Source organism: Brachyhypopomus gauderio, unplaced genomic scaffold (assembly GCF_052324685.1).
Source record: "Brachyhypopomus gauderio isolate BG-103 unplaced genomic scaffold, BGAUD_0.2 sc54, whole genome shotgun sequence".
Lineage (NCBI taxonomy): Eukaryota > Metazoa > Chordata > Actinopteri > Gymnotiformes > Hypopomidae > Brachyhypopomus > Brachyhypopomus gauderio.
Window position 1 is genome coordinate 1,355,121 of NW_027506878.1, and position 12,083 is coordinate 1,367,203.

The window sequence follows — 12,083 nt, forward strand, 5'->3', positions numbered from 1 at the left end:
ACAAATATGGTTATATAAGTATATAAAGTAAATTTTGACTCTACTCAATATTAGTCTTGCAATATGAGGAACAGGGTTGCATTCACTGAGTGACACACACAACTTGGACAAACATATTTGGAAAAAAACCTTGAAAATTGTTAGAGCACTTACCATTTTTCTTGCCATGTGGGCAGGAAATGTCCTTGTGATGCAAATTCCTTTGTGCCAGTACACAAATATTTTTAACCCTTTCTCTGCCAGATAAAATTCCTTATGGTAACAGGGTTGCGCGCATGTTGTGGGACACAACTTAATAATGTAAAAACTGTGACATGCAATACAATGTAGACCAAATAAGTTGTTTTCATAAGTAAAGGAGATGCATTTCAACAATATACAAGAGGAAGTAATTTATTTAGAGCTTATTTTAATTGTTAAATTTGGCAAAGGAGTTGGTCACCCAATGTGTGGGACAAGAGAAAATGGCCATTTTTTGAGGTGGTTCAAAGGTATTCGGTCTTTTGAATAATATCTAAGGCGCTTATTTTTCCACCAAATTTTACAGTTTGTCTTATAACAAGTACAATGTTTAAAAAAAATAGTCATTTAGATATGTTGGATATGTACATTTGAAATTTAAGTGGTGGGACAGGAAATGTACCAAAATCCTGGAATGACCCTTTTACTATATAATAATTTACTGACAAATAATATAATAACATCACAAGAAACTAAGGTGTGCACGACGCGATTTTTATTTCTGGGTGGGGAAATGTCAAAATAAAAACTCTTAGTTACTGGGCCTGACGTGACCTATTTACGTCACGAGACATCGACGACCCGGCGTCTACGTGCCAGGTGGCGCGCGAGATCCCGTGGCGTTCGTCCGCGCGGGAGGCCAATCGGAGCGCGCGGTGTCCGGTTCTGGAACGCCTGCGCGTGCGGCGGGGCGTGGCTTCTGGCCGAAGTTCGGCGCACCTGTCAGAGCCGAAACCGAAGAGAGCAGGTAGCTGGCGACGGCGGCGCTTGTTGTTAGAGCGGCGGATAAAGACGTTTAGGGTCATTTATTCCAGTTTGTGTTGTTATTTTGCGGCTGTGCGGGGGCGGTAAGCAGCAGTATGGGCCCCGTGAGCGGACCGAGCGTGTTCTCATGGCTCGCCGTGGCTTCATCTCTCCAGGTGTGGAACCTGCATGTGGCGCAGGCCAACTACTTCTGCACGGCGTACCTGAACGTCTCCTTCACCTCCCCGGAAACCAACAAGACGGTCTGGCAACAGGAGGAAATGGGTCTGTATGGACAGGACTCGCCGAAGGTTCCTGTCGTGGGAAGCGTGTATGTGGCGGACCCGATCCACAGCTGCGACGGTGACACCCGGTACGCGCGGCCGAACGGCTCCACGGGCTGGGTGGCGTTGATCCAGCGCGGACACGGATGCACCTTCGCCCAGAAGATCAACGTCGCCGCCAGCCAAGGAGCCGTCGCGGCGATCATCTTCAACGACTTCGGCACCGATAATCGGGTCATTCAGATGTCTCATCCAGGTCAGCGGTGTTTGGGTTCTGTTTTTTAAGACTCGCTTATCCAGAAGAATCAACTTGTGTTGGTTGTTATCGTGTGGGGGAGACCGACGTGGTTATTATTCGTGTGATAAAGGTGTCGATTTTAACCTGTTAATATGTAGAATATCAACTTCTAAAGTGTAAATGTGTGAACTGTAACCTATAGAGTTCATAGCCTAAAGAAACAACTTTTCATTTCGCACGGCATACGTAACCCCTCCTCCCGTACACACACACACACACACATACATACACCCGGCCAAAGTTCATGGGACCATTTGGGTGAGCCAATAAACAAAAATCTTAGATAAAAATAGAAAATAAACAATAAAATTATTATATATAGAACGTGGCTATAAAACCTTTGAAACCAGCGACTTCTACAGATTGGATCGTCTGGCCTAGTTTACTGAAAACATCTCTGGTCACGGACGTAATTTGGGGGGGGGGACGGGGGGGGGGGGGGGGACATGTCCCCCCCACTTTTTCAAAAGCCGGTTTTGGTCCCCCCCCAGTTTTTACAGTTAAAACCAAATATTTAAATAGCGACGAATCCATGTCCCCCCCACTTTTGAAATCAAAATTACGTCCATGTCTCTGGTTGTTTACATGTGCACGCGCAGCCTTTCACAGACGCCCTTGTCCAGAGCCACAGAGGTGCTTTGTAGTCATAAATATGCCCTCGTGTGTTTTCTTCACTTCCTTCAAACTGCTCATGTCGTGGGGGTCTCTTCAGGCTTCCCAAGAGCCCCGTGACCTTTGTCCCAGGAAAACCCTCATAGTTGCACTTCAGAAGCTGTTTGGAGGTGTTTGGGTGGGTGTGAGTAATCATGAAGATGCTTTTGTGCACCTCAGACCTTCATACTGCTGTCATCAGTCACATGCAGTCACATGATCACTAAAGAGACGCAAGAACGTTTCCCTCAGATCTCGGACACCACAGACGAGGGGCAGTTCTCTGAATTGTGCACTCTTCCTGTTTTATGTACCGCTGTAACTTTGCTACAGGTTAATCTTCATTTCGTGTGGCATGAGACTGTCCCAGAGTTTTACAGACTTCGTTATCTACGTTTTTAGCTAATTCTTCACGTTTTTATGTTCTCCACACTCTCCAGTAGTGTGATTTGCTTTCGTAAACACTTTAAAGACATGTTGGTGTGCTTTCCTCTCTACACTTACACACATCGTGTGCCCAACTTGGTGAGCGTCAGCGGTCTGTTCTACATGCTTTAATTCGTCACACATCACTGTGCTTGTTCGGGGTCTGTTAAGCATTAGTGCTTCCTCCTTCTTCGTAGTCTCCTCCCCAGGACCGACCTGGCGATGAGAAAATGGGGCTGTGTAAAACAAGTGCAGCTGATGCACTGTGGTGATGTGATCCGAGACTGTGTGTGTTTTTGCTTAGACTCGTGGGCCTCTAATGGAATATGGTGTTCTATCATCAACAGCTCAACAACATTAGCAGTGACAGTTGTATAGCTCTTAAAATATGGAGAGTCCTGTATGGTTCACTCAGCACAGACACACTGTGCTCTTCATGCAGGCCTCCAGCAGCCTGACACGGTGTCATTGGACCAGTTCAAACCCAAGGAAGATGCCAGATGCCAAAAATTCAAAGCGGTTAGATGCTATGAACGCTAGGGGTCATGACCCCTAATTTAGAGCAGTGACTCCAACAGATCACATGAATGACGTATCGGTCCAGAAGAACTTTTACCACACTCCTAGGAACAGCAAAAATACTGCACCACACCTTCAGTACTGCACCATACTACATCCTCAATACTGTACCACACCCTCAGTACTGCACCATACTACACCCTCAGTACTGCACCATACTACACCCTCAGTACTGCACCATACTACACCCTCAGTACTGCACCATACTACACCCTCAGTACTGCACCATACTACACCCTCAGTACTGCACCATACTACACCCTCAGTACTGCACCATACTACACCCTCAGTACTGCACCATACTACACCCTCAGTACTGCACCATACCCTCAATACTGCACCATACCCTCAATACTGCACCACACCCTCAATACTGCACCACACCCTCAATACTGCACCACACCCTCAATACTGCGCTACACCCTCAATACTGCGCTACACCCTCAATACTGCGCTACACCCTCAATACTGCACCACACCCTCAATACTGCACCATACTACACTCTCAATACTGCACCACACCTTCAATACTGCACCATACTACACCCTCAATACTGCACCATACTGCACCATACTACACCCTCAATACTGCACCATACTACACCCTCAATATTGCACCACATCCTCAATACTGCACAATATTACACCCTCAATATTGCACCACACCCTCAATACTGCACCATACTACACCCTTAATACTGCACCATACTACACCCTCAATACTGCACCACACTCTCAAACTCCCAGGTCTGTGTTAGAAGCCATGAGAGAAAATATGACATGCACTGTAAGAGTCAGGCAAAAATGTTATTTAAATATTAACTCATCTAGACTTGTCCAACCAATTTGTTGTTTATGTAGCTAAAGTAAGCTCACTGTTAATTGGTTACACTTTTGGTCTGTTTGGCCAGGTTCCATTATAGTAACCTGTCTGCTAAGGTCGGTTTAGAGAATGTTGTTGAGGTGCTTTTAGTGCGTTTTTGGCATGCAGTCTATCGTCCTTGGTGAATTCCTGTACTGCTCTGCAGTGTGATGACAAACAATTGTGTACATATAATTATAGTTTCATAAAACATTGATGTACAAAATTAAAATGTACACATGAATTATAGTTTATACAAGCTGGCAGTTAGCACTCAACAAGGAAGATAACCCTTACAGTGATCACAGTGACTAAATATTAAATAAATATGTACTATAACAATAGTAATTACTCTCAAATACCATGCTGCATAGTATATCAGCATTACAGTGATATGTCACTGTTAAATGATCTTGGTGGGTTATTCTCCTGTTGTCCAGTGGACTACACGGTCTGTTTCTAGTGGAGATGTCACTAGAGACCATGGAAGTTTCCACTGTGTGTTCTGTGACACACTGCACATCCTCACGTTACTAATACTCCACCTGAAACATCATTCGCTACTCACATGGTCAAGTGGTCATATGGTCAAGTGGTCACATGGTCAAGTAGTCACATGGTCTCTGAACATGCCGAGGTTGTTGGATCCTCCTTCGTCACAAAAACAGAATACACCGATTGAAAGGTCTTTATTACTACCCAGTGCAAGAAATCGACACAAAACCAATATACCTTAAACAGGTCATGAAAACAACATTTGTGGGGATCATAATTTAAGGGTTTGACCCCTGCTGAGAGACCAGAGCAGTGAAGACTTCCAACGGCAGGTCTCAAAACCTTTCACCTGCAACTCGCCTCAGAGCTGCCCACTCTGCTGACCACTCTGATGGGGACGTTTCTCTGCAGGGGTCCAAGCTCATTCACTTAGTCACCAAACTCTGTGTCTAACCCCGTTTTTATTTGAGTGTTCAAATGCAGGACTGAGTCTGCTGGCGAGTAGGAGAAAAGGTCGGTCGTCTGCGTGTGTCGGGTCGTCTGCGTGTGTCGGGTCGTCTGCGTGTGTCGGGTCGTCTGCATGTCTCTGAATCACTCTCTCTAACAGAGCTATCAGAGCCATCATTGTTCACCTGAGCCTTCGGTGTTGTGTTGCAGGGGTACGTTTCTCTGCATACTGTGTCATTCTTTTGTGTGTGTGTGTGTGTGTGTGTGTGTGTGTGTGTGTGGGTGGTATGAGGAAAGCCTGGAGCAGCTGGCGTTGTTCATGGAGGGAAAACCCAAACCCACAGCAGCAAGATTTCGGCATTTTTTCATTTATGTCAGACTCAGGGTTCTTAACTTGTACAGTGGGCACAGTTACATGATTGTACTAATGGTAACCCTGTACGTGTGTGTGTGTGTGTGTGTGTGTGTGTGTGTGTGTGTGTGTGTGTGTGTGTGTGTGTGTGTGTGTGTGCACAGAGAGGGCATCCACACTACACCACTGCTTTTGTTTGCTCTCTCTCCCTGTCTCTGTCTCTCGTGCGCATGTGCTAACGGGCGTGTCCGTATGTTGCATTCCGTTGCCCCTGGTTAAGGTACAAACCTGACGGTCTTGTTTGCTTCTGCCAGTCAGGACTGCAGATGACCTCAGTGTTCCTGACTGCTCGGGTGTGTGTTCACATGTCAGTATCGACACACACTTCAGCATTTACAGCCGGTTACAAACACAATGGACCACTTGAACTGTGGCTATGAGGAAACTTTCGATTTACAGTTTCAGCATTGCAAAATCGCATTTAAGAGTTTATCACATCTGACCATGAGAGAGTCCAACGTAGCAGAGCACGAGAAAGAAACATCATCCCTCCCTCCTGCCCACAGCACTGCCCTTTATGAAGGATTCATAATGATCATTACTGATCATTACAGATGACCTTGGTGAGTCGGGGGAAGTGAGGCTGTCACACACACACACACACCCTTCGTTAGCCCCTCACACACACACACACACACCCTTCGTTAGCCCCTCACACACACACACACACACCCTTCGTTAGCCCCTCACACACACACACACACACACCCTTCGTTAGCCCCTCACACACACACACACACACACCCTTCGTTAGCCCCTCACACACACACACACACACCCTTCGTTAGCCCCTCACACACACACACACACCCTTCGTTAGCCCCTCACACACACACACACACCCTTCGTTAGCCCCTCACACACACACACACACACCCTTCGTTAGCCCCTCACACACACACACACCCTTCGTTAGCCCCTCACACACACACACACACCCTTCGTTAGCCCCTCACACACACACACACACCCTTCGTTAGCCCCTCACACACACACACACACCCTTCGTTAGCCCCTCACACACACACACCCTTCGTTAGCCCCTCACACACACACACACCCTTCGTTAGCCCCTCACACACACACACACCCTTCGTTAGCCCCTCACACACACACACACCCTTCGTTAGCCCCTCACACACACACACACACCCTTCGTTAGCCCCTCACACACACACACACACACACCCTTCGTTAGCCCCTCACACACACACACACACACACCCTTCGTTAGCCCCTCACACACACACACACACACACACACACCCTTCGTTAGCCCCTCACACACACACCCTTCGTTAGCCCCTCACACACACACACACACACCCTTCGTTAGCCCCTCACACACACACACACACACACCCTTCGTTAGCCCCTCACACACACACACACACCCTTCGTTAGCCCCTCACACACACACACACACACCCTTCGTTAGCCCCTCACACACACACACACACCCTTCGTTAGCCCCTCACACACACACACACACCCTTCGTTAGCCCCTCACACACACACACACACCCTTCGTTAGCCCCTCACACACACACACACACCCTTCGTTAGCCCCTCACACACACACACACACACACCCTTCGTTAGCCCCTCACACACACACACACACACCCTTCGTTAGCCCCTCACACACACACACACACACACCCTTCGTTAGCCCCTCACACACACACACACACCCTTCGTTAGCCCCTCACACACACACACACACACACCCTTCGTTAGCCCCTCACACACACACACACACACACCCTTCGTTAGCCCCTCACACACACACACACACACCCTTCGTTAGCCCCTCACACACACACACCCTTCGTTAGCCCCTCACACACACACACACACACCCTTCGTTAGCCCCTCACACACACACACACACACCCTTCGTTAGCCCCTCACACACACACACACACACCCTTCGTTAGCCCCTCACACACACACACACACACCCTTCGTTAGCCCCTCACACACACACACACACACACCTTCGTTAGCCCCTCACACACACACACACACACCCTTCGTTAGCCCCTCACACACACACACACACACCCTTCGTTAGCCCCTCACACACACACACACACACACCCTTCGTTAGCCCCTCACACACACACACACACACACCCTTTGTTAGCCCCTCACACACACACACACACACACCCTTCGTTAGCCCCTCACACACACACACACACACACCCTTCGTTAGCCCCTCACACACACACACACACACACCCTTCGTTAGCCCCTCACACACACACACACCCTTCGTTAGCCCCTCACACACACACACACACCCTTCGTTAGCCCCTCACACACACACACACACCCTTCGTTAGCCCCTCACACACACACACACACCCTTCGTTAGCCCCTCTCACACACACACACCCTTCGTTAGCCCCTCTCACACACACACACCCTTCGTTAGCCCCTCTCACACACACACACCCTTCGTTAGCCCCTCACACACACAAACCCACACACACACACTTTAGGTAACGCAATGTTGCATATGGGTGTGTGTGAGGCTGTGTTGAGTGTCTGTGCATCTGAATGTTTGCACGTGTGTGTTGTGTTGTGCTGTGTAGCGGGGCCTTGTAGTAGGTTCTGTACATCAGATCCTCCTGACAGCTCTACCCTCAGCTCAGACAAAGACCCACTACTACACAGGGCTCTAACACAGGGCTCTAACACAGTCTACACAGGCTCTTACGTTTACCCTGTGACATAACATTTGGTGTTGTGGTTCTAGATAACAGCTAGTACAGGATTTTAGCTTTGAGTGTGCTTGTGTGCATGTGTGTGTTTGTGTGTGTGTGTGTATCAAGTCAGTTTTATTTCTGTAGTACTTTTCTCAACAGTCATCACAAAGCAGCTCTGCTTGTGTCCGATTCCGACCCCCAGGTGACCGTGGTTAGGGGCTACAGCAGGGGGCATCTGAGGGTGGAGGGGTTGATTCAACAGCAGGGGGTCTATAGCGTGCTCAGAGGGACTCAGATCTCAGTATGGCAGCACAGCTGAAAGGAACCAGAAGGAAACTCAGACATGAGGCTCTGTGGAACATCAACACTGCGCCACTCAGTCAACAAACCTGAGTGACGAACGCTGAAGTGACAACATCACAACATCATAACATCCCAGTTTACCGGAACTCTCCGTCATGTAGGTGAAGAATGAAGAACCCCAGGCCAACACCTTTACCTGAGATGAGAGGGATTTAACAAAATGCCTGAAGATTAATAAGGTTTTCAGCCTTAAATATCTAGGCAGTGTCTGTGCCGTAAGCTGACCTGGGCGTTGTTCCACAGTGTGGGAGGTTTTTATGCACCTTTTGGTAGTTTTCCTTGTTCTAGGTACTAATTAAAAGGCTGCACTTTTTTATTTAAGCTGCCATGGTGGGTAATAGTGCACTAGTAGCTCGCTAAGGTCAGAGTCAATGTGAGATTTGACTGGGAGCCAATGTAATGTAGCTCAGATGGTAGTGATATGATCAAACTTTGTAGCTCTAGTTAGAACTCTGGCTGCTGCATTTTGAACTAACTGGAGTTTGTTTAAGTACATAGTACAGCCAGATAGAATGACATTACAGTAGTCCAATCTGGAAGTGATAAATGCATGGGATAGCTTTGTGCAACATGTGAAGGTAATATGTTCCTGATATTTGCAATGTTCATGAAAACATTTCAGTGGAAAATGTCTGTCTTACAAATATTATTTTCATGAGCTTCAAATGCCAGATAATAATTGCATAATAACACCTAGATCTAAAGGTGCGATTGGGAGGCCATTAAGGTTTATTAAATAATTAGAAAACAGGGAGATTCTACTTATTGGAATAGCAGAATTACAGTAACCCCAACCCCCCCAAAAAAAGACAATAGTACTCTCAAAGTCCTCTCATAAGAGAATTCTTATAAAGGACAGCTAAATTGCTTCTATTACAGCTGCTACAGATTTTCTCTCATTCAGTTTCTCTCACTTCAAAAAGATGTTTTTGCAGGGGTCAGAGAGGAACAGGGGTCAAAGGAAAGTGGTGGCAGTAACACCCAGCGTGGGAACTTCATGTCCCTGTGGACTGTGTGACACTGCGTAGGCTCTGTGTGCTAACTGTGTTCACAGAAACAGCGTCGTCTCCTCTTCTAAGAGCATGAAAGCCAAGGCTGCTGCCTGCTGTGTGTGATCACACACTCTGTGTGTGTCACACACTCATACTCTTCACTGGCACCATCCTCTCCACCTTTTGAGCGAGGGCGTCCTCAGAACGAGCGCGTCCTCAGAACGAGTGCGTCCTCAGAACGAGCGCGTCCTCGGTCTGCCTTAGATGATCTGAATTTGTAAATTATATGAAAATAGATGTGTTCTTAAATAAAACACCTAACCTCTAAATAAAACATCTATTTAACCATTAACAAAATAAAAATAGCAAAAAAGACATTTGGTTATTTTTTTGATACCAGTAACTTGCCTCTTATGTATTAGATTTCATAGCATTCAGAAAGTGGGTTTACTGGACTCGTCTGTCTTTGGATCTGGGAACCTCTACAGTGGCGATTCAGTAAAGTCTTCTTTATTCTTAGTCTGGCTGAAGTGTCTATCTAAGAGTGCTTTTCAGTTCGGTGCTCTCAAGAAAAAATATGACACATTTAAGGACCTCTATGATGCGTTTAAGGACTGTTTATGACGAGGATCACATTAGCAGTAGATGCTGTCTCGGCACTCACAACCCTCACCAGTTCTTCAAAGGGAGCTTAAACGTCGACCGTCTTCTCCAGCAGTGTCCACTGGTACTGTCAGTGTAACTTGAAGGTCGTGGTCAGCTGCAGAGAGGTTGCTTTTGCATCAGGTAATGAGTGTTGTTGCATCTAACTAGCACATCCGGATGCTTGGCTGGCTTTTTCCTATCAGTCTGGATATCTTCCAGCAGGGCGTGGGCCTGAGGCGAATGCCTGGAACGCCCTGCAAGCTTCCTCGCGTTTACAGTGTGTCTGTGATGTCATGTTAAACATGCTGAAGTCCACGCACTATGTTGCCCACTCTTGATACCTCGTCTTTCTTGTATTGTGTTGCAAAATGGCATGAACCCATTGCTAAGTGACATGGCCCTGTTGCTAAGTGACATGGCCCTGTTGCTTGTCTATTTTTCAAGTGTTCAACATCTCCAGGACTTTACATGCGGTTCTGGTTGAGACCCACGAAACTCCCATGTGTGTAATCGCACAATTTAAATCAAAAGTGGAGTCAGTCCAGTGTCCATCAGCGCTCCACACACAAAGACAAGGCAACTTTATTTCTACAGCACCTTTCACACACACTGGCAATTCACTGGCAATTCAAAGTGCTTCACAGAAGAAAAGAAGAAGCTTATTACAACCCGAGGTCTATCACCTTAGGAAGACCTGAGCTCCACACACCTGAGCTCCACACACCTGAGCTCTACACATCTGAGGTAAAGACAACAGCAGGTCTGTGCAGTCCTGATAAATGACCTCGTACGTGCTTATGAACCATGTGGCAAAGCTCTGATAGGGCCCAGTCTGAAATGTCGTCTCATCTAATGCCATGAATTTAATAATCGTCTCTGTCATCTTATGGCCATGGAGTCTCGTGAAAATTTCTCTTCTCTTTTATGATTCCTGTAGTGTGTATGCTGAGGCCTTTGAAGAGTAACAGGAACTCGCTGAATTCTGCTAAGTGTTTATTCTTTCAGTGGCGTATCAGATTGGTAGTACTGAACAAAGTTCTGTTATTGCCACCAGCAGAATGCTCATCACACGTAGGTGGCTCAGCCTTACCTCTCCAGACGTGACACCGCAGACCTTAGCTGCATATTGCTCTCTGTTTACCACGTCCATGTGATCGCTGACGTAACGCAAAGGAACGTTCATGCTCAGTAAAGTCGATACAGATCAGTTAAAAGCATGTTATGATCGGCCCCGATACTAATCTTTGAGATCAGAAAAGGACATGACAAATCTGAGAGATGTGTGATAAATCTGTGCAGTGGCTGTGATTGAGTGTGTGTGGAAAAACGTAGTTTAAATGAGCAAATGGTCTGAGATGATTCTAGTGTAGAAGTCCAGTAGAACCCCGGAACTTGACCACCTCAGTACTTGACATATTTGGAGTTCAACACAAAATTTTGAGAACATTTTGTCTCTGAGCCCCGACGTGACTTTTGTAAACAAAATACAGTTCAGGCACATGCCTCTAGTTGGCGTTAGTTGGAGTTGTTGTTCAATGGGTTTTAAACCATTTTTAGGCTGTGCTCCAAGTTTTTGCTATATTTTTGTTGTTTTTTGTACTGTTTTAGACAAAAAAACTTGGAAGAAAAGCAGAAAAGGAAAACGGTAAAAACAATAGAGTTGAAAAAGGCAATCATAGAGAAGTATGAAAAAGGCATTTGTGTGACGGACTTAGCATTGGAATTCAATGATTGAGAACGGATTAATCTGTTTTCAGTTATTTCTTATGGGGAAAATTGATTTGGAACTCGTCTGCATCACTTCTCGATGCTCCTTCCGGAATGAATTAGCGTAGAGTTCCGGGGTTCTACTGTAAAGGGCGATATCAAAGGGACTTGGGTGCTATCAGAGTAAATGTCCAAATCGAGCTTTTGCAGTCCTTGCTCCC

General features: G+C 46.6%; 1 protein-coding gene across 1 annotated transcript in view; it reads left to right on the forward strand.

Annotated features, from left to right (window-relative positions):
* Positions 1–938: 938 nt before the first annotated feature.
* rnf128a (ring finger protein 128a) overlaps positions 939–12,083 on the forward strand; it is a 17,952-nt gene continuing 6,807 nt past the window's right edge. Inside the window, exon 1 of the mRNA XM_076987621.1 lies at positions 939–1,524. Within this exon, the coding sequence (XP_076843736.1) occupies positions 1,101–1,524 (424 nt within the window). The 5' untranslated portion in view covers positions 939–1,100. The remainder of the gene's footprint in view (positions 1,525–12,083) is intronic.